The sequence below is a fragment of the Mustela erminea genome, chromosome 4 (genome assembly GCF_009829155.1).
Source record: "Mustela erminea isolate mMusErm1 chromosome 4, mMusErm1.Pri, whole genome shotgun sequence".
NCBI classification, from domain to species: Eukaryota; Metazoa; Chordata; class Mammalia; order Carnivora; family Mustelidae; genus Mustela; species Mustela erminea.
Genome location: NC_045617.1, coordinates 119686674 through 119710209, shown reverse-complemented (window position 1 = coordinate 119710209; position 23536 = coordinate 119686674). Strand labels below are relative to the sequence as shown.

General features: G+C 43.6%; 1 protein-coding gene across 2 annotated transcripts; it reads right to left on the bottom strand.

The window, feature by feature from the left end:
* Window positions 1-9981: 9981 nt before the first annotated feature.
* Window positions 9982-23100, bottom strand: TAP2 (transporter 2, ATP binding cassette subfamily B member). Of its 2 annotated transcripts, XM_032340716.1 has the most exons (13): window positions 22922-23100; window positions 22584-22651; window positions 21956-22459; window positions 21751-21865; window positions 20394-20524; window positions 19905-20110; window positions 17157-17354; window positions 16915-17043; window positions 15524-15712; window positions 15190-15363; window positions 14836-14995; window positions 14373-14509; window positions 9982-13828 (listed from the first exon to the last, which is right to left on the bottom strand). In XM_032340716.1, exons 3-13 carry the CDS (start codon window positions 22446-22448, stop codon window positions 13649-13651), a joined length of 2112 nt encoding a protein of 703 aa, XP_032196607.1. In that variant the 5' UTR covers window positions 22449-22459; window positions 22584-22651; window positions 22922-23100; the 3' UTR covers window positions 9982-13648. The 2 variants fall into 2 exon arrangements, with proteins under 2 accessions (XP_032196607.1, XP_032196606.1); XM_032340715.1 differs by lacking the exon at window positions 22584-22651 and having other exon boundaries at window positions 21956-22456.
* Between the last annotated feature and the right edge of the window lie 436 nt (window positions 23101-23536).

Sequence of the window (23536 nt, the reverse complement as noted above, 5' to 3'; positions counted from 1 at the left end):
ATTTCACTATCTTTTAACCAACAAGTCTCTTCTCCTATGGCTGACATTGCCAACATCATGTGCGAATAAAGTCGAAAGTAGACAGCGTTCTGAAGAGTTTGGCTTAAGAGGAGTTCATGAAGGGATTATCAGAGAAGAAATAGAAGAGATTGAGAACTACCTGAAGAGTATAAACCAAGAGCGGCCACAAAAAAGAAAATGAAGAGAAGATAAAAGAATAAAATGCTGCAAAAAATGTTCAAGAGAGAGCTCCTGGGCAGCTCAATCTGTTACGCATCTGACTTCAGCTCAGGTCATGGTCTCAGGGTTCTGGGATTGAACCCCATAATGGATTTCCCCCTCAGTGGGATTCTGCTTGCTTTTCTGTCCCTCCCCACCTCCCCTCAAAAAATAAATACAATCTTTTTAAAAGATGTTCAAGAGGATTAAATATAAGGATTATTGTGTTTTAATAATTAGTGGAGCGCCAACAACCTTCCGTGGGACATAGTATTAGAAATGAGTATTAGAAATGAAGCAGCAGATATAAACAGTCCTTCAAGAATATTGGAAATGAAAATAAGGGAAAAGATGGGACTCTTAACTTTAGTAAAAAGCCACACAAAAGATAAGTTACCTTTAAGAAAGACCTTAATGATTAAATAGAGGATGGGTATTTATGGCGAGCACTTGTTGTGATGAGCACTGGATGTTATATGTACATGACAAATCACCAAATTCTACTCCTGAAACCAATATTACACTATATGTTAACTAACCAGAATTTAAAAACTTGAAACAGGAAAAAAAAAAAAGGAAAGACTGTAACAAGTTTCTCAGTCAAGAGGAAGGCATCTGTATGCAGAAGTTGAACATAAAAAGGAGAAGAAAAGTAAAATTACCTCCAAAATTCTTAGTGAAATCCAAAGAAAGAGATTGTCAGACTTGGTTATAAAAAGGAACACTTGTTCAGAGACTAAGATGAAAACAGGGAGATTTGAGGTAAGAAAGAGGGAAATGAGGAAGTTCTAGTCATATGGTTCAGTGGACTCCATTTAAGACAAGGCAAAAATCTGCTAGAAAAGTGTTGGAAGAAAATCTGATTGACAACTATAGAGAGAAGGCTGCTTTTTAACCAAAATAGTCAATAAGTACAATTATTATTCATTTAACACAAAGCCATCCATGCCCAATATTATGGACCATGCAGGGATGACACAGATATGTTCCTTGTTCTCAAGAAATACATAATCTAAGCAGGGTGACAAGGAAACAATCCACTCCAATGTCAGGAAGAATGAGATTAATTTGCTAATGTTTGGGTACACGAGAAGAGTAAATTTCAACTTAATCTAGAAGGAGTTCATGATAAAGTTGATACTTGATACAAGTGAGATAACAAGCAGAGATTTTTAGAATTTGGAACATGCAGTACATGAGGACAACAGAAAGGAGATAAACAGTGAAATAAAATGTTTATCTGGAATCCCTTTCAAATTCCTTATTATCTGCAATAAATATATGCCTACTACTTTAGAATGGGAAAAGATACAATATATATTTTTTTTAATTCTTCACTTCCCAGAGAGAACACACATGCTTGGGTGCTTATGTAAGGTAGGATTATGATGGTAGTTGACCAGAATATCCAGAAATACTTGACTTAATGCTTTGTGAAATATGCTTGGGAGGCCCACAGGAAATCTCTACCCATAAGTAGTAATGCCAAATTGTAAATCAAAAACTAACTCCATTATTAGCTGGTCAAATCTCTGATACCCTAGGAGAACATTTTATGATACTTTTCTGTGAAGCACGTTCCCTCTTAAATCGCACTGATACCACTAGCCAGCTAGAAAGGATTAAGAACTCCCAAACATAAGAGTAATAGCGTGGGTCACAAAGGGATTCTGTTCAAAACGGCAGAAACAGAATTCAGAAAAGAGCTGAAATGCAACTATATAACCTTTAATTAACATGGCCCTGGAACTCTTAGTAAACACACCCTGCCCTGGAATCTGACCAATCAAAATAATAATTCTTTCTCTTGGGAGATCACAGCAGATAAATAAAAAGATGGGGAGGTATGGAAGACATCACTAGTGTTGACCAACATCCTCTACTTTCTGGGTACATGGAAAATTGTACTTCCTGGCTTCCCCATACTATGTGAACAAAAAGGTTCTTGGTCAAAGAATTTAACTACCATTGCCTGACTCTTCTCTTCTTCCCTTATCAAGTCAACCAAGACAGCCTGTGTTGAAGTGGTGCAATCAGTATATAAAAGCAGTCTAATCAGAAGAGTCATCGTGATGAGGAGAAGCCCTGGAGAGTCCCCCAAACCCACAACAGGTGCTGTATGAATGAGAGGGAAGTTTTGCTTGATTAAGGCTCTGAGGGTTGTTACCAAAGCCCGCCCAAACTTAATCTAACTAATATAAGACAAGAACAAGAATGTTGACATGCCCCTGCACATCCCTTAAGTAGATTTGAATATTCATGAATTAGAAGCCTGAGCACAGGCCAAAACTGGTAGACTCTGTCCACAGAGCATCTGACCCATGACTGTGCTACTTCTTCTAGAGGCATATGGTTGTGTTGCTCGCACTTGGGAGGGCACACGTGGAGCTGAGAGAAAATGTGGTAATCAGAGGGAGCTCATGCCACTTTGTTTTAACTTCCTCCCTTCTTCCAACCCACACTTACCTTAGTCTTCCCATGTATTTGATCTCATTTAGAAGTGGAGAAAAGCATTCTACTTGAAGCTAAGTGAATGAGAACCTGACATGGAGAGTCAAAAGCAGGAGAGGGTAATAGAGGCTTAAGCCCAAGTCTGGTTAGCTCCTCTGCAGGCAATACTGTAGCTGGGCTTCAGCCCCTTCTCTCAAAGATGAGAGAGAGATCTTGAGGAGAGAAGAAAAATTGAAGCTGATACAGATAAAAGGCATGATTGTTTTGGAGTTAGAGGAAGAGAAAGAGTTGATAGATGGCAAGAGGTGTTGAAGGGAGACTGGAGGATGTGGATTCTGAACCAGGAAGTTAGGAGGACCACTCTTTCCTAATTCTGATGTGAATGTGTTTAAGGCTCATAATGCTAAAATCTGGCTTGCCTACATCATCGTCATCATAGCTAATATTTGTTGATTATACTTTATGAGTCAGTTTTTAAGCACTGTGAATGTCTGTGTCTGTGCACGGTGGTGGGGGGATGAGGGGAGAGAGAAAGAGAGGAAAAGAATAGAGAGAGAATCATACTAATAACCCTTGCAGAGATATTATTATGACCTCCCTCTTCTAGCTGAAGTAGTGAAAGAAATGCAAGGGTCACATAACTAGTAAGTCCATCAGCAGTGCTTTTCCCATTGCATGGTAATTCTTACTTGGAGGCCCAGGAAAGCTTTATTTCTACTGCTTCAGTATCCTTGCGATGATAAGATGCACAAAGGAACAAAATAACTGAAGGATTTTATTAAAACTACTTGGAGTCAGAACAGACCCCCAACATATCCTACCTCACATAAGGAAATCAGTGGTCTCATATATCGCAAGCAGGGAGTGGCATAGAATCCATCTATGGGCACTAAGAAGAGAAAGCAGTACCAACCCATGAATCTCCCTAATCAATGGCCTCTGATACAAGCATCAGTTCATCCAGCTAGATCAGGGGAGAAGCTAATAAAGGGAGAGGTGGTGGCCTGGCTCCTTTCTCCCATGTTTTTGTTTTTGTGTTCTACTTCTATGAGCTTGAAAAACAAAGTGGGGCATTCTGAAGTCTCTCTTCCTGTCTGATTTCAGCCAAGAGCCTTACCTAATATAGATACAGGCTCTTCTGGGACTTACCGCTCCAATCTGTATCTTGCATCCCTCTTCCTCATTCCCTCCTTCTTCTATTCTCTAAGGAGTGAGAGAAGGTAGGTATGATAGATGTAACCATTTCCGTTTTTTATTTTATTTTTTTAAGATTTTATTTATTTATTTGGCAGACAAAGATCACAAGTAGGCAGAGAGGCAGGCAGAGAGAGAGGGGGAAGCAGGCTCCCTGCTGAGCAGAAAGCCTGATGCGAGGCTTGATCCCAGGACCCTGGGATCATGACCAGAGCCAAAGGCAGAGGCTTTAACCCACTGAGCCACGCAGGTGCCCTGTTTCCTTTTCTTTAGAGAGAGAGCGCACATTTGAGTAGGGGGAGGATGGTGAAGGGCAGAGAGAGAGAGGAAGAGAGAGAGAGTCTTAAACAGACTCCGCACTGAGCACAGAGTCCAACATGGAGTCATTGACTTGAGATCAGGAGATCACGACCTGAGCCGAAATCAAGAGTCAGATGCTTAACTGACAAGGCCACCCAGGCAACCCAATGTGATTGTTTCTTGAGAGCAGTATAAAATCATTATTCTCCTTATTAGCTGACAAAAATCCCCCTTTAATTACTATTTTGGTGATTTTAAAGTTGAAATAAACGGTTCATTTACATTGATTTTATTCTTCCTACACCTGCCTATGACAAGAAACATAAACTGCCTTGGAGACATCAGAAAAATATTCTGAGTTACTGAACAGAAAATGAAAACATAGAAGTGCCTCGCTGGCTCAGTCAGTACAGCTTAAGACTTTTGGTCTTGGGGTCATGAGTTTGAGCCCAATGTGGGGTGTGGAGCCTATTTAAAAATAAAATAAAAATATTTTTAAAAAGAAAAAGGAGGAAGGAAGGGAGGGAGGGAAGGAAGATGGGAAAGAAAATGGGGTGTCTGGGTGGCTCAGTTGGTTGAGCATCTGACTCTTGATTTCAGTTCAGGTCATGATCTCAGCATCATGGGATCAAACCCCACATGGGGCTCCTCCATGCTCAGTGCAGAGTCTGTTTGTCCCTCTCTTTCTGCTCCTCCCCCTTGATCTCCCTCTCAAATTAATAAATAAAATCTTCTTCAAAAGAGAAAATTAATACAGATTTTTAAGGAACACTGTGTTGAGACACAGTTCAGCTGAAGAAATTATACTAAGCTAACTAAGAATTTTGCCACCTCAAAATACTTGCTAATCCTCCTTCCCTGGTGATACATGAGGGAAAAGGTAAGAAGGAAAGAATATGAGAAACAACAGAAATCAGTGGAATTTGGGGGGTGTTGGAAGCAAACTTGTGATCTTAGTGAGAATCCATGTGGGAATGAGGAACCAAAGGTCTGGGCTCTAATCAGCTATCACTTCTTTGACATGATGGCTGGCGGGGTGGATCCACGCAACACATTGATTCATGCTTATTATGTGACACCTTTCTCCTAGGATGGTTTTGTCCATCACATCCTCCTAGAAAAGCAAATGTTGGTGGTGTTTTCTTCTACTAACTTGTTTATTTCAACTCATTATTCTTAAGAAAGACCCACAGAAACTATCATATTATGAGCTTTAAAAAGGCTGTCTAGAAAAAACCCAAACCTATCCTGATTGTTTGTTTGTTTTTTCAATTCATGGTAAATTCTGTTGTAAACAAAATATTGTAAATATTTTTAAGGATTTTTGCATCAGTATTTTTTTAAGATATTATATATTTTTTTGACAGAGAGAGAGATCACAAGTAGGCAGAGAGACAAGCAGAGAGAGAGGGGGGACTCCCCGCTGAGCAGAGAGCCTGACATGGGGCCGATCCAAGGACCCTGAGATCATGACCTGAGCCGAAGGCAGAGACTCTAACCCACTGAGCCACCCAGGCACCCCTGCATCAGTATTAATAAATAAATTCATCTAAAGTTTTTATTTTCCTGTCATAGTTTAACGTTGATACTATATTCACTTCACTAAAAGAGCACATCTGCTGCTGCTGAACCATTTAATTAGGATTAGAATTATTTTTTTCTTTTTCTTTAAAGACTTTATTACACTTCCCTGAATATCTCAACCTGGATATTGGGGTAACTGTTATTGGGGTAACTGTTTTACAATTTTTCCTGCTCCTTCATTGGAAATTATTCTATACAAATATTCTACCTCTAAAGGCATTGCTTTTGGTATATTTTTCAAGAGAATTATTCATTCAATCCAAATTTTCAAGTTTATTTTTATAAAATTGAACAAACCAATTTCTTAAGATTTTCCTGTTCCTGTATTAATTTTGTCTTTTCATTTCTTATTATCTCTACTTTTTTCTTGATTCAGTTTGTCAGTGGCTTATTTATTTTATTGAAATTTTTTAATTTTGAATTTATTCTATTTTTCTATTTCTGACTCTTCAGTTTCTGCATTTATTTTTATTTTTATTTTTTTGCATTTATTTTTATTATCTGCTCCTGTTTTCATGTGACTGGTTGTGCTGTTCTTTCCACTTAATTATCTTGGTTTTGTTCTTTCCTTTAATTGATTCAAGCAGTGAGGGCCTTGAATTCTCTGCTGAGTACTGCCTGAGCTATATCCCAAGACTTTTGATATGTGACTTTTAATTATCATTTTTCTAGAAATTGTTTGCATTTGTTTTTCTCTCTGATAAAGAAAGAGACAGTTTCTTTAAGTCTCTATGTGGAGAAGCATTTATCTTTTCTGATTTTTTTATTATGATCCAGCTTGTTCCATTATGGTCAGAGAATACTATCCATATCATTTCTACTTTTAGGAACTTACTGAGGCTTTTTGCACCATAATATGTAGCCCATTTTCATTAATGTTTTGCTGGAATGTGAAAAGATGTGTTCTCTAATTTTAATGAAGAAAATTTAATATAGATACATCAGATCTAATTTTATTCAGTTGGACTATCTTCTGTGATCATACTTATTTTTGTCCACTGAGAAAAGTAAATTAAAGTCATCTAATACTAGTACATTTCTGAATATTTTCCTTGTGTCTCCCTTAACTTCAGCTTTATGAGAGTTGTTTATGTGATATCTAGAACTTAAATGCACATCTTATGTATCCATTGTGAATTTTACACTTTACATTATAAAGTGCCTTCTTGCCTCACTCAATTTTTTTTCCATTTGAATTTCATCTTTTTAATAATAGTATTGTGACCTCTGCTTCCTTTTTGTTTGCTGTGCCTTTGCCATCATTTTATTTTTTGAATAAATGAATGGACCTGAGTCACTCTATTTTAGGTGTGTTTTTTGCATATTACAAACAGCAGTTTTTCTTTCAATCTAATCTAAAACTACTTATTTTATATATCAGTTAAGCCCACTTAAAATTTATATAGCAAATAGATTCAGTATAATTTGTGATTTGTAGGTGAAATTATTTTCTGTTAAATATGCTGCTTATATGAGTAATTCTTTTAGAAAATCTTTGTGTCTCGTATTTTCTAAATTGCAGTTTTTCAGATATTTTAAAAGGTGTATATTTGAGGATTGTCCTGATAATGTTATTCTTATATAATACAACTAGCTCCGTCTTTCTTAGATAGTTTCTACTAGTTATGAACATCATAAAAGTGCGTTTAACCTACATCCTCTCCTCTCCTCTTCCCTTTTCCTTGTACTTACCTTTGTACTCTTAATATGTTATAAATATGAATACTTGGTTTATCCATTTTGTGAGGTAGCTTTAGACTCCCAGATATTATAGACAAGGCCATCAATAAGTTTATTCTATATCCTTACTCATTTTTCTACTCAACCTACAATTGTTGAGAAAAATGTTTCTGTTTGTCAATTTCTTCTTCTAATTCTACCTATACTTTCCTACATAATTTGTGGTATTTTTTGCTAGGTGTAGACTGAGTCTGTTTTAGTACAATGTTCTTCTTGTTACCATTATTCAATGGTTGTCTTTGTTTCTGATAAGGCCTTTGGCCTTTGACTATATTTTTAGGTATCAAAGTAACTACAAACATTGTCTTCTGTTAGTGTCAGTTTTGTATATCCTATTGCACGTCTTGATTTTAACCTTTTCATATTTTTAGGTTTTCTTTGTGATTAATGTGAAGAGCATGTAACTGGATTTTGTGAGCGCCTTACCCACGGCTTCGTTTTCTGCAGTTTCAGTGACACGTGGTCAACTGCCACCCACAAGCCAATGATCCTCCTTCTGACAACAGGTCAGAAGGTCAATGGCAGTCTAATGCTAGGTCACAATGCCTACATCACTTGCCTCACCTCATCTCATCATACACTCATTTTATCATCTCACATCACCATAAGAAGGGTGAGCATAGTACAGTAAGTATTTTGAGAGAGAACAGTACATGACTTTCATTACAGTATATTGTTATATTTGTTCTATTTTACTATCAGTTACTGTTCTTAGTCTCTTTCTGTGTCTAATTTACAAACTAAACCTTACTATAGCTATATATAGAGAGAGAAAAGCAAAGTATACACGGAATTCAATTATTATGTGTGGTTTCAGGCATCCACTGGGGGGGGGGGTCTTGAAACCTATCCCCCACAGATACGGGTGGCATAGCTGTATCGTTAATCCAACTTGAAAACCTCTTTTAACTTCAAACTTAAGCTATTTACATTTATTGGGATTACTAAATTATCTGAATTAGTTTCTACTATTATTGTGTTTTCTATTTTGTTACATTGTTTCTTTGCTTCACTTTTTTCTTCTTTCATCACTTATAGTAAATTGAGTACTTTTTTTTAAATTTTTTTATCAACAAATAATGTATTATTAGCCCCAGAGGTACAGGTCTGTGAATCGCCAGGTTTACACACTTCACAGCACTCACCACAGCACATACCCTCCCCAATATCCATAACCCCACCCCCCTTCTCTCAACCCCTCTCCCCCCAGCAACCCTCAGTTTGTTTTGGGAGATTAAGAGTCTCTTATGGTTTGTCAATTGAGTACATTTTTTAAAAGATTTTTTTTTTAATTTATTGGACACAGAGAGAGAGATCACAAGTAGGCAGAGAGGCAGGCAGAGAGAGAGGGGGAAGCAGGCTCCCTGCTGAGCAGAGTTGACTTCAGATCCTAGGACTCTGAGATCATGACCTGAGTCCAAGGCAGAGGCTTAACCCACTGAGCCACCCAGGCGCCCAAATTGAGTACATTTTTAATGTATTCTCTAACTTCCTCTTATTGACTTAAGAATTTTAAATTCTAACTAGTTAAGAGTTACCCCTATACTTTTTAAATTTTTTAATTTAAATTCAATTTAATTAACATATCCTATCTTATTTGTTTCAGAGGTAGAATTCAGTGATTCATCAATTGCATATAACATATAACACCCAACACTCATCACATCAAATGGCCTCCTTAATGCTCATCTCCCAATTACCATCCCCCCCACCCACATCCCTCCAGCAACCTTCAGTTTATTTCCTATAATTAAGAGTCTCTTATGATTTGCCTCCCTCTCTGTTTTCATCTTATTTTCCTTCCCTTCCCCTGTGGTCATCTGTTTTGTTTCTTAAATTTCACATGAGTAAAATCTTATGGTATTTTTCTTTCTCTTATTGACTAATTTCGCTCAGCATAATGCCCTCTAGTTCCAACCACATCATTGCAAATGGCAAGAATTCTTTTTTTTTGATGGTTGAGGAATATTCTATTGTCTATATATACCACATCTTCTTTATCCATTCATCTGTCAGTGGACATCTGGGCTTTTTCCATAGGTTGGCTATTGTGGACATTGCTACTATAAACACTGGGGTGCAGGTGCCCCTTCGGATTTCTATCTTTTGGGGTAAATATCTAGTCGTGCAATTGCTGGGTCATAGGGTAACTCTATTTTTACCCCTACATTTTTAACATAGTTTTAAACTGGCAATATCTGAAGTTAAACTCTACCCCCTTCCAAATAAAACAAAGGCTTTGGAATGTTTTCCTTTATCTGCCTCATTCTCATGTTGTGATTATTCTATCGCATTCTTAAATTTCATAGTCATATCTGTTCGTGATTTTTATAGTTATTCTTCATTCCTCATTCTGATTTACCAATATTATAGACAGATATTTTGTTTTTATTGTTGTGTGTGTCATTTTTGTTTCCTGTGTCCCAATTTTTCTTGCTCAATTTAGTATGCTTATGTAAGTGGTAATAAAAGAAAAACAAATGACAACTACCATATGATGTCACTTTTTATTCATAAGATTGATAAAACCTAAAAAGCTAATTTAACAGCCCTCCATGTTGATGAGAATGTGGGGAAACAGATAAATTTATATATTACTGATGGAACTGTGCATGAATACAACTTTTATGAGGGCAATTCTGCAACATTTATCAATATTAGTAATATATATATATACACTTGGACTCAGCAACTCCCCATTTAGAATTTTACCCTATGGGTATTCTTGCATACGTGTATTATAATGTCTACACAAAGCATTACTTATACTAGCTAGAGACTTCAAGTAACCTAGCTACCCATCAGTAGGAGAAGACAAGCTAAATGAAATACAGTACTTCCATAAAATAGAATGCTATATAGTTGTATATTTCTAAGTATAAAAAAATAAAGTTCAAAACAGTGCATCTAAGGACCTATTTGTAAAACTAGGGCACAAGAACATATTCACAAATTTGCTTAAATTTACATGAAATTTCCCTAGAAGATAAATATAAAGCTTGGAACATGGACTATGTGTGCAAGGGGTCTTAGTAAACCATGGGAAGGATGGGAGTGAGGGTTTCCTCTACATACCTCATTGGGGCTCTTCAATTTTAAACCCCATTAATATATTTCCTATTCACATAAATATATTTTTAAAGAGACTAGTAGGAAGGTAAGCAGATAGAAGGAGTATAGGCAACTCTTTTGAGTTTTGTAGTAAAGCTGGGCAGAGTCCACCTTTTCCAAGCTTTGTGAGCCAGACAATGTGCCTAAACCTCCATTTTCTCATTCTTAGAACTGATATAGTAACACCTGCACCTAGGATTATCTTGAGGAAAAAGTACAAAGATATACATGAGGCACTTAGCACAGCACTTGAATGACTATTGTTATTGTAATGGCAATTACATGAATTGTGATAATTCATAAGTCCATAAAACTCTAGGTTCAAAACCCAGTATTTCCTATGATTACTAAATGGGCATCAGATTCAATCAGATGGGTGCTTTTTTGGCTCACTCAGCACCAAAAACCAGGAAGATCTTTGTTTTCCTTACTTCCTACTCCTTTCTCCAAAATTCTGACAACTGCACTGAGTCTCCTCTTGAATCACAACTGCCATGAGAACGGCAAAGGGGCTACCCTACGTGGCTGGGGAAAAAAAGGACTTGAAATTCAATGCCATTTCCACACTGGGCAAAGCAGATGGGTTGTCTGTGGGCTCCAGAGAAATCTATGAGAGTTTCCTAAGGTTTCCCCTCTCCATTCATACCATCCTTCGGAAAGAGTAAAATATGACCGAATGGGAAAGATGCCGAAGGTAAGTAACAAGAAGAGGAGGTTATGGGGCAGGCAGATCAAATGGTGTTGGCGGGGAGGCGGGGTGAATGAAAAGAACTAGAACTCAGGAACAGACTAGAATTACTCATATCTGTGATTACCAAACAAACCACACTTGTAGGCTTTTGCCAAAGTTCCACACTTTGACCTCCAGGGAACATTTCCAGAGTGTGTCCCTGATATAAGGTCTACTTGGGAGTTTCCCTCAGATAACCAACTTTACAGACACCCTAAGATCCTGAGGTCTGCTGCATCTTTCTAATGCCCATCTGAATGCCTGAGTTTTCTTCCCAGCTCAATCACTGAGTAGCTCTGCAGTTTCGGGCCAGTTCCCCTTTCTATAAAGATTTGACTGCTTTATTATTTTTAAGATACCTTGCAGGCTTAAACTATTAGGTGTCATTATATTGAGGCTATTGTCATTACACTGAAGCTATCAAAGAATTTTAACAGATCATCTTCCTCCTTGAGGGCAACAATTTCCCCAAGGTTGGGACATACAGGAATGATTATTCCCATTTTATAAACAGAGGAAGGACGTTTGGTTAAGAGGGAAAGAAATTGGGCCAGAATTGTCTCTCTCCACATGGGTATTTAAGTTCAGTGGTATTTGAGACACTAACACCAGAATGAAGCGAAGGCTTACCTGCATAAGAAAGCTCCCTTCTCTCACTTTGCCCATTCCCAACAGTTACCAGGATGAAAAAAAGAAACCAAAACTGCAAAAGTTCCGGGTAGTTCATTGCTAGAGCTGGAAAGCACCTGGTGTTTCTGGGAACGTGAAAGTTTCTCTTTCCTAGAATAGGAACCTTCAAAGGTAAGTCCCTCCCAAAAGGCAGTAATGCACACAGCTCTGAATTTTCAGTGGTTGGCATGTGGAGGGAGGACAGAGAAGATTTATTCATTTGTGCAACAGACATTTGTTTATTGTCTGCTATGAATCGAGCCCTGTGTCAGGTAGTCAATATAAAACTTAGTAAAATATATGGCCTTCCCCCCCCAGGAACTCGTGGTCTAGTGGGAGAACAGAAGGGTGAGGGGTTGAGGAGTTTATTACAGGCTGTGAAAGAGGTAAGCTCTGGGGCAACAGAAGCACATGCAAAGGACACTTTCTCCGACTGAGCTCAGAATGGAAGACCTGACCCGAGTTAAGTCTTGAAGGACTGGGGTAAATCATAAAGGGTGGTTCAAGAAGCAGCAAGAACACACCATATGCAAAGGCGCACAGGCATGAGGAGGGCAGGAAGTTTGCGGTGGGAGCTTAATGCAGCAGGGAAGGGTGCTGCAAATGAGCTGCACAACCTCGCATGCTGTGAGGAAGATCTGAGCAGAAAGGAGGGAAGAGCTTAAAGGACTTTACGGAAGTGACGTCATATGTGTCTGCAAAAGAAAAATGACTTCACAAAGAACAGCTGGAAGAGCTGAGCCAATGATGGGGAAACCTCTTTGGTGATGAGATCATCTAAGACTAAATGAAAGTTATAATAACCACGGGACTAGAGAGAAGGCAGCGAATTCAGAGCTCTTTACTGAATCTGAGTATGAATTCAAGATTATGAACACACGACGTCCTATAATTTACTGGTTGAGGTTGTGGACTCAGGGGTCAGGCTTGGATTCAACTCCAAATCCACCCCTGTGTAACCCTGGGAAAGTTATTTAACTTCTTTGAGACTCAGTTTCCTCACCTGTAAGATGGGGATAATAATAACCAACCACATAGGCTTAAGGAAAAGGACTAAATATGATAATGCCTGAAAAACATTTAGCATACTTCCTATCATATTAAAACTCTATAAATGGTAGTTATTACCAGTGTTTTATTAGCACTGTTAATTAGGAAACAGTGTTCTACCCCTCCACATCCTAGCTTCCCCTAAAATATCAGTTATCAGATATCAGATATCAGTGTGAAAGGGGAAAGACACAGAAAGGCAACCTCATGAATATTTACATCATACTGGCTAACATTTATCTCAAAGAACAGATTAAGACACAGGTAGCTAGCAAAACAGTAGCTATGGTCACCTCTGGGAGGTGAAACAAGGGTTAGTTTTACTTTTCTCTATGTATACGTGCTATTTACATAATAAGGAAAATGTACTTTAAATAGATGTATTATGCCCCAATACTCAGTAGCAGGGAAATGAGGATCTTGGAAACAGACAGCACCCCCCCTTTCTCCCACCCCCAGTCAGCACACGTGGTCCAAACTTCCACCATGCCAATAGCTCTAGGAACAACTACCCAGCAGCACAAGCCCAGGGAAACTCCCAGCACGAGCGACTCTGGATCATGGAGATGACTACTGGAAGGGTCCCGTGTCCCCGGGCTCTCAGTCCTCCAGGAGCTGCTGCACCAGGCGGGAATAGAGGTCCTGGCCCTCCATGAGCTCTGAGTGCTCCCGCAGCTCACCCTGCCTGAGCACCAGGACCTGGTCCGCACTCTGCACCGTCTGCAGCCTGTGAGCAATCACCAGCACTGTTCGGTCCCCGTGGGATTTCCAGTCCTGCAGCTGAAGGGGGAGGATCATAATGCCTCAGAGGGTAAGAAGAAGGGCCTGGGTGGCTCAGTGGGTTAAGGGTCTATCTTAGGCTCAGGTTATAATCCCAGGGTCCTGGGACCAAGCCCTGTCAGGGGGCCTGCTTCCCCACCCCCCTCTGCTGCCCACCCTGCTTGAGCTCTTTCACTTGCTCTCACTCTCTCTCTCAAATAAATAAAATCTTTTTAAAAAATAATAAAGAAAAATAAGAATAGGATGGGCACCATATCGCAACTGGGCAGTATCTCTTGTGGCACAGGGTAAAGAAGACGTGAACGATGAGAAAGACGACAAAGTCTGCACTGCCCTTCTCTCTCAGCTGTCCCGCTGTAAAGGAAACTGGGGAAAAGGAGGGGCTGTTCCCACACCCCATACTCTCCATTCCACTCTCCACCCCCCGCGAAAGCATAGATAGTCTTCCACTAGTGGGCCATTTGTCTTCCTCTGCCCAATTCTGCATACACTGGTCCTTCAATCATGAGCCTCAGGTCCCACTGCCTGCCGCCCCAGGACTCACAGCCTGCTCACACTGGACGTCCAGAGCACTGGTGGCTTCATCCAGGATGAGGACTCGTGGGTTCCGCACAAGGGCCCGGGCAATGGCCAGACACTGCCTCTGTCCCGCAGCCAGCTGCTTCCCTTTCTCCCCTACATCTGAGGAATCCGAGAAATACCTTTTCTCAGACACAAGTGACCACGACAGCGTCCTCCCCATGAGCAGGGACGAGCGCACAGCTGGTCTTTCCACCAGCCTATGTCAGGAGGGCAGGGGTGGACACCTGTTGGACACCTCTCTTGGCTGGCCCAAGAGAGGGAGCACTACTACCCCGGGGGGCTGTCTCCCAACCGGGACCCGCAACTAGAAAACTCCCAGTGCCGGGGAAGGCGTGAAAGTGGGAGCCAAGCACCGGGCAAAAAAATAGCAGACACAACCCATACCCCCAGGAAGCAGCTCCAGCTCCTCTTCTGAAGGAAGGTACCTGTATTCAGTCCGTGCTCCAACTCCTGTATGAAGCCATGGGCATTAGCTGCCTGGGCAGCTGCCATCACCTTCTCATCACTGCAGCTCTTCAGCCCGTAAGCAATGTTGTCCCTCACAGAACCCGAGAAGAGCACAGGCTCCTGCCCCACAGAAGTCACCTGCGCAGAGGGGATGGGAGCAGGGGACGGTGTGTTAAGCCCCCGGGGCAAGGATCCTCTTTTCCTCCTGGTCTAGCTCCCTTAGAATGTGCTCCATGTTTCTTCCCACGGATCTCCCATGCTCTCCGCACATGCTTCTTCCCTCCTATCTCCTGTTCCTCCTCACCGCACCCCCTCTGACCACCACCACCCACCTGTCGATGCAGGTAGCAGTGTTCGTACTCGGAGATGGGCTTCCCATCCAGCAGCAGCCGTCCCCCGGTGGGCTGGTACAGATTCTGCAGCAAGGCAGCCACTGTGCTCTTCCCGGACCCATTGGGCCCCACCAGAGCCGTCATCTGACCAGGGCGTAGAGTGAATGTCAGCCCCTAGAAAAGCCGAGAAACAGTCAGAGGCTTGCCCCACGGACCTCGCCTTCTGGTTCTGTCGGGGGGGAAGATCAACCTCTCAGAGACAAAGGATCTACTACAGGCCGTGCCGCCTGGGAGCCGAGGTCCGGGTTCCCTCCTTGCAGCCCCTCTCAGGCACCTTGAGCACAGGCTGGTCGGGGCGGTTGGGATAAGCGAAAGAGACGTCTTGGAATTCCACCAGCCCCCGCAGAGTGGGAGGGGCCAGCGTCCCGGGCGGAGGCATCTTTGGCTTCCGATCCAGGTACTGAAACACCTTCTCCGCAGCCCCGACGTTGCTGAGCATATCGCCGCACATGTAAACCAGGGTCTGGAAAACAGGAACGGAGGGGTCAGTTCCCCAAATGCAGCTTCACCAGAAACCAGCTCCCCAGCTCCTCGCACGCTCCCCTGCCACACCATCTGTCCAGGTCAGGCTTGGTAGCAGTGTTCGTACTCGGAGATGGGCTCGTGCGTACTCGGAGGGGATACCTCCCCTCATCCGAAAAGGCTTCCCTCCCCTTAAATGTGCAATTCAGATGGAATTTAAAGGCAACCCGAGGCCCCAGCGAACCAATCTGCAACGTAAAGGATAGAGAGGCCCGTACTCGGGTTCAGCGCTAATTCTCTTCCCCAGACCCTCCAGTTCCCGCTCCGTATTACTTGTGCACCATTCTGTTTTGCCTTAACTGGACAGGGAGCTCCTTAAAAGCAGGCACTATGCCCACCTCATCTCTGCCACTCTAGCCACCAGAGTGCCTAGCACAGCTCTCCATACATAAAAGATGTTTCACAAATATGTAGGAAAATTATAAAATAACCACCAAGGTGAAGTAGCTCTTTTTGAAAACTGGTAAATCTAGGAAAAGACCCAAATGCTATTCTGCCTTTCCTACTCAAATTGTACCACTGGGTTATCAAAGAGTGGACCAGGGTAAGTCTCCCTGGATAGATGTATTCCAGCTATTAAGTGGAGGAATGGTAGAGTGTCACCGTCTTGCAAGCCCTAATGATTTTAATGGATCTAGGCATTGAGCATTAATGGCTGATGCTACCACAGACATACATGAGAGAGATAAATGTAATATAGACACATATGTTACATGGATGAGACAAATGGAAATATAACCCCTGTATTTGATAAATTTTAGGAACTACTGTTACACTTTTTTGGTGTAATGTGTTTCCTGGTTATATTTTTTAAATATTTATGTTTTAGAGATATGCCCTGAGGCATTTACAGATAAAACTATATCTTGAATTTGTTTCAAAATAATATGGGTGGAGGTACAGTTGAAACAGAATGGCCATGAGTTGGTAATTTTAAAGCAGGTGATGCGTACATGCAGGTTCATTATAATTCATCCCTTTTTGGGGGGCATAAATTTGAAGTTCTCCATAATATAATGAGCTGGGGGTTGGTTTGGTTTGTATTTTTAAGGAGCTCAAACAAAGGCCCAGGCCCAGAGACCAGAGAGAAAACTGGGGAAGGGGGTGGGGGTTGGTGAGAGTATGTCCAGGCTCCTGACTCACCTGCACATAATGGCCCATGTCCTCCTCATACAACAGGAAGGAGAGCAGCCCGCCTTGAGTGAGGTCCCCAGCCAGGATCTGCTGCACCCCACAGTTCAGCATCAGTACCTGCATTCCCAAGTGCACCGTCTGCAGGGAGAGAAGAAAGCCCTGAAAAAGAGTCCACCACACAGAGCAGCGGGGACCCCACTGCCTTCCCTGTCCCTCTCTGGCTCCTAGCCCCAGCCACACAACCTCCTCACCCTCTGAAAGAGTAGGTAGAGGGCACGTTCCAGGTCTCGTCGCCACCACAGCTGCCGGCACCGTTCCAGGGCCTCCTTATAGAGACGGATTTCCTGCGCCTCGGCTCCAAAACTGCGCACCGTCTGCAGCCCTCCAACAGCCTCCCGCACCACCTGTCCTGCTTTCGCCAGAGCATTTTGGATGTCCAGAAGCAGTGCCTGCAAAAGTGGGCGGGGGGGTGGGGGGTGGGATATAAGGGGCTGATGGTGCAGAAGACAAGAGACCTCCCCCAAGCTACCTAAGGGGCGCCTGGGTGGCTCAGTGGGTTAAAGCCTCTGCCTTCAGCTCCAGTCATGATCTCAGGGTCTTGGGATCAAGCCCCGCATCGGGCTCTCTTCTCAGCAGGGAGCCTGCTTCCTCCTATCTCTCTCTGCCTGCCTCTCTGCCTACTTGTGATCTCTCTCTCTCTGTCAATTAAATAAATAAAATCTTTAAAAATAAATAAAAATTTCTAACTGTCCTTTTCCCCTCTTCCTTACATTTCTTTCCAAAAGAACTAGGGAATACAGGCTCCTCATTTGCTCCTTCATTTAAGGGAATTCATACCACCCGCAGCATCTGAATGAAACCAGAAGAGATCATTTTCCTAAAGAGCCACTGCTAGTTAACAAAAGGTGGGGATGTAACTCAAAACAGATAAAAACCTAAACCAGAGCTAAAACCATAAAACTCTTAGAAAAAAACTTCAGGGCAAAGCTTCATGACACTAGATTTGGTGATGATTTCTTGGAATAACACAAAGTACAGCCAACAAAAAAAAAACTGGTCTTCATCAAAATTTAAAACTTTTGTGGGAGAAAACATTTCCAAATCATGTATCTGATAAGGGGCTAATATCCAGAATAGTGAAAGAAGTCCTACAACTCAACAAGTAAAACACAACGCAATTAAAAAAATAAGCAAAGAACTTAAAAAGACATTTCTCCAAAAAAGATATAGATATGGCCAACAAGCCCATGAAAAGATGTCCAACACCACTAGTCACTAGGGAAATGCAAATCAAAACCACAGTGAGCTATCACCTCATGAAAAGTAGGATGGCTGCTATTTTTTAAAAAGCACTGCATATTCATATACAACAGAATTTTACTTAGCCATAAAAGAGAAGGAAATCCTGCCATTTGCAACAGCATGGATGGAACCTGAGGGCATTATGCTAAGTGAAATCAGCCAGAGAAAAAGAGGAATACTGTATGATCTCATTTATATGTGCCATCTAAACAAACAAACAAAAAAATTTTTCATAGAAAAAGAGATCGGGCGTCTCTGCCTTTGGCTCAGGTCATGATCTCAGTGTCCTGGGATGGAGTCCTGCATCAGGCTCTCTGCTTGGCAGAGAACCTGCTTCCTCCTCTCTCTCTCTCTCTCCCTCTCTCTCTCTCTCTCTGCCTGCCTCTCTATTTGTGATCTCTCTCTGTCAAATAAATAAATAAATTCTTCAAAAAAAAAAAAAAAAAGAGAGAGAGAGATCAGATTTATAGTTAACAGAGACCAGAGGAAGGGGTGGGGAATGGACTGGAGGAAAGCAGACAAAAGGTAGAAACTTTGAGTTGTAAGCTAAATAAGTACGGGGGACTGTAATAAAGAAACAAACAGAAGATAAGTGCTGGAAAAGAAAGGGAGAAATCGAAACCCTTGTGTATTGCCAAGGGGAATGTCAAAAGGTGCGGGTGCTGTGAAAACCATTGTGGTGGTGGGTCTTCCAAATATTAAAAACAGAATTACCATAACATCCAGCAATTCTTGGTCTGGGTATATCCCCAAAAGAACTGAAAGCAGAGACTCGAACAAATATTCATATACCCATGTTTACAGCAGCATGGCACAATAGCCAAAAGGTGGAAGCAACCCAAGCATCCGGAAAGAGATGAATGGATTAACAAAACGCGGTCTAAGCATCAATGGCATATTAATCTTAAAAAGGAAGAGAATTCTGACACGTGCTACAATAGGGATGAACCTGGAGGACAGTACACTACGTGAAATAAGCCAAACACAAAAAGACAAATACTGCATGATCCCACTTACATGAGATACCTAGAGTAATCAGATTCATGGAGACAGGAAATAGACCTGTCATTGCCAAGGGCTGGGAGGAGGGGAAGTGGGGAGTTATTGTTTAATAGGTACCAAGTTTCAGCTTGGGAAGATGGAGACAGTTGCTGGAGATGGATGGCGGTGAACCTTGCACAACAATGTGAGTGTACTTAATGCCGCTGAATGGCACAATAAAAAAATGGTAAAAATGGTCAATTTTATGTTATGTAAACTTTACCACCACTTTTCTAAAAAGAGAGAAAGGAGAGCTGATACTCAGACTCAGCACTTCCTGACTGCACTTTTCTACTTTCTCTGCACTCGACCCAAATTGATTTCCCCTGATTAGAAAGGGGAAAAGTCTGCTTAAAATCTTCCAAGACAGCATTTTTAATCTTTTTGTGGGGAAGGCACGACCAGACTCCTTTGAGAATCTAGTAGGAGGTTATCTTGTTTCTAGGAAAATGCTCCCTCTTCTTCTTCCACTCTCCTCTCTCTCTCTCTCTCTCTCTCTCTCACACACACACACACACACACACACACTCTTACATAAAATCCCAGGGCCTAGGACCCTTCTCAAGCCTGTCAGAGCTACTGCTCTGGAGGCTGAGAAGAGAAGACCTCTAGGAGAGCTTCTTCTGCCCTGGGGATTCCCTAACATCCCCACGTACCTGATGGCGGACATCGTACACTTTTTCAGCTGTTATTGCCAGAGGCACCTTGAGCAGAGAGAGGAGGGCCAGCCGGGGGGACAGGCTGAGCATGAAGCCATACAGCCCCACCACTTTGACCAGGCTTCGCAAGAGCACGTTGGCATTCAGAGCAAGCCAGCAGCTCATCAATTTGGTGTCTGAGTTCAGTCTCGAATTCAGCTCCCCTAGGGAGGACAGAGCCAGTGAGGAAACCATGCATAAAGCAGAACACTCAGAGACTGCCCCCACCGACCGTCCCCACTGACACAGCCCCCTCTTCTAAACACACCCCCTCACTTGCAGAGACCAGTGGAGGCGACCTCACTACCCCATCCCAAAAGAGAGCTCAGCAGCTCCTCGCCCTGGCACCATGGGTGCAGGTGGGAAGAGAGGCTGTTTACAGGGTGGAGGGTAACTGAGAGGCAAGAAAGGTCCAGGGGAATCCCAGACCTGGACTCCAGGCCCCACCTGTCTTAGTATCCTGGAAGAAACTGAGGTCCTGGCGCAGAAGGGAGGAGAAAAGCAGCTGCCGGACCCGCACGTTGACCCTGGACATGGTGAAGGTGAAGCAGCTCCCACGGCAGCCGGCACACAGTGAGCTGTGGGAACGGGGATGAAGGGGCCACAGGTGCACAGAGGGAGGGAACGAGTGAGAGAAGCATAGGAGAAATCACAGAATGAAAAGAAATACAAGGTTGGAGAAAGTGCACCATGAGAAGCAGAAGAGAAGCAGAGAGAGAGAGGGAGACAAGGGGAGGGGCAGGAACAAACAGAGGCAGGAAAAACAGGACAGAGAGAGCTAGATGTGGGAACAAAATCGTAACATATACAAATTCACGAGTATCTATGGTGCTCACTCCATGCTAGACATAGGGAAGACCATAATAGAAACGAAGACATGTCAAGAGAAATAGCTTGTGGTCCTGCCTGACCCAGAGCCCACCTTCTTCAGTGCTGTTCCTCTACCCTCCTCCTCCGTCTTGGTCTCTTGGCCCTCGCCCACGCCAAAGTCCTCCTTCCTACTTTACTCTGGGAACTGCAGCAATGAATTCCCTTGCCCTCCTCTTCTCTGGAGCCCCAGAGACATGCTGTTCCCTCACATCTATTGTCCCTGAAGTTGAGAATTCCTCTTAGGCCAACCATTTATACAACAAAACTTAAAGGAAAAATGAAAAAGATAGAAGCAAGTATTTCACAAAATATGGTTTCCATGTTTAGAAGGCTGTTGGGATAGTCAGACATAAAATGAGGAGGGTTTGATCTCCAGCAATCGCTGTGAGAATGGCCAGAAAAGAGCCACAGGAGGAACACTTTGAAAGCAGGAAACGGTGGGGCTAGTGTCTGAACATCAGGAAGGCATCAACAATACTGATGCTTGGAGCCTAGGACCCTCTTTGTTTCGTACATGGGAATAAAAGAGGGAGCCACTTTCAAGAAGACCAGTAGGGAGTATGATACGTATGAAGGTCTGGGTATGTGGAGTGTGAGATGACAGTGGGTTGTCCAATGGCAATGTCAAGAAGTCAGGTGAACTACAAGACTAGAGCTGGGTGTAGAAATATGGGTCTGGGAGTAGCTTCCGAGGAGCTCGCTTCAGCAAAGAGAAGCAAGTATGGATTGGAAGCATAATGTTGGGTAAATAGGGTGAATGAACGAAAGAGTGGCTGAGAGTGTGAAACAGAACGGTGAATAAACACTTTCATACATATTCTGGTTTAAGTATTTTATGCTTCATGTACTAAAGGATCTGAAAACAGAGTCAGGAGATGGAGGGCCCCTGTAAAGACGTGAGGCTAGCAAATGAACCCAATTAAGGATCACCTACCTGCCAATGGAGAAGAGACACATGAAAAAGATGGCGCTGGCAAAGGCATCAGGGTCAAAATCACCTCTCAGGATGTCAATGACATGACCGGAATAGTAAGGGATGAATGTCTCACCTGAAAGCGGCGTGGAGGAGAACAGATGAACATGCTGGCACCAAGGACCTCTGCCCACCTCCGATTCCCAATGCCCCGTTCCAGACTCACCCAACACGGCAACAATAAGGAAGCAGAAGGCTGCAACGAGATAGGGCAGGTCTGGCCAGGAGAGCTTCAGCAGCCTCCACATCAAGTCTGTGTTGTTCTCCTGGCCCTGCTTCCTCTCCTGGGCTCCTGGGGAGCTCAGCAGAGCCCACATGGCCCAGCTTAGCCACGCAGCCCCATACCCCACCAGCAGCCAGCTCCAGGGGGCTGAAGCCACTCTGACTGGGGGAGCACTCAAGGCCCCTGGGACCAGGGCCCTTAGGGAAAGAAACAGGGGGGTCCCCAGACAGAGCGGGGGCAGCAGTGTTCCCACCAATCCCAGGAGTCCTCCCACCTTTAGCAGCCACCAGAGCCCTCCAAGTCGCAGGGTCCCCTCCAGCCAAAGGCCTGGAAGCCCCGGGGGAAGGAGAGCCCCCAGTGTCCCCTGAAGCAGCCAGAGGAGAGCCGAGTCCGCCAGCAGCAGGAAGGCGCAGGGTCTCAGGTCAGAGAACCGCATGGTCTTATCTAGGGGGAGAAGAGGAATGACGGTGGTCGGGTCCCAATCCTGGCCCTATGCTCACCACCCCGACTCCGCTCAACGCGTCCGTCAGCTTCTCAATTTACCCACCCCTACCCTGAATTATCCCCTCCGTCCCCGGTGCCCATCACTACGGCCGGCTTATGACAGAAGGCATTCTGCCCGTCATAGGGAGCCTCAGCCTTTAAAAAAAAAGAAGGAAAAAAGAAAAAAAAAAAAAAAAAAAAAAAAACCGTGATTCCCCCCCACACACACACCCGCCCTACGTCCAGCCCGCCGCCGCCGCCACCGAGTTCCGAAGAGCCGCCCCGCGGTCCCCGCCAGGCTCCCTCGCACTCTCCGGGAGGCCAAAGGGCCGGGGGGAGGGGGAGCGCGGCAGGGGGTGGAGGCCAATGGGTGGCGGGTTGGGATGCTTCGGGTAGCGCTCCCGGCTCTGGGCCGTGCGAACTCACCCGCGGCGGCTTCGGGACTGCAGCTCCGGGGGGCTTTCGTCTCGGTGCTGAGCACCGAGCTCTGAAATCAGCTCGTCCTGGCTCTCCTTCGTTTTCCCCTTCAGTCTGCCAGCGGCACTCTGCAAGCGGGGGCGTCCCGGCGCCGGCCGCTTTCGCTTTCGCTTCCCTAGACCGAGCCCCGGTTTCGGGCAGGGCAGCCACCAGCAGGGGACGCGCGACACCTGCCGCCCGCGGAAGCCCAGTGCCAAGCCGGGCGCACACGGGACGCGCCCCGCCCCTCAGGGAACTTCTTGCACTTAGCAGCGGTTACTCTGGAGCAGAAAACTCCTGCAAAGTGTTTTAAGTTCATTAATTAAAGCAAAGCTCTTTCAAGGAATGAGATGTTTTATATTTGGAGAACCGCTGGATTTTTTTGCCTTGCGCTCTGATCCTATTTTGAGAACTGCCTCTTCCTATATCCTCAGCTCCAGTTTTAGAGTCTGGGATCAAAACCGAGCCAGAATCTGAGCGAGAGACACTCAGAACCTCTTCTAAATAGAAAGTCCCAGGCACTTTGACCGGGGCCTCAGTAGGTTTCCACTTACACAGATTTTGAACGGAAAGGCCCCTATTCTT

Bases quoted from the DNA above. Each gene is read 5' to 3' on its own strand.
- TAP2 (XM_032340716.1), bottom strand. From the start codon at position 22,448: ATGCGGTTCTCTGACCTGAGACCCTGCGCCTTCCTGCTGCTGGCGGAC. The intron at 21,866-21,955 runs GTGAGTCTGGAA...CGCCGCTTTCAG, and splicing joins CCTTATTGTTGCCGTGTTGG to GTGAGACATTCATCCCTTAC. The intron at 15,713-16,914 runs GTGAGTCAGGAG...CCTGTTTTCCAG, and splicing joins ACATGGGCCATTATGTGCAG to ACCCTGGTTTACATGTGCGG.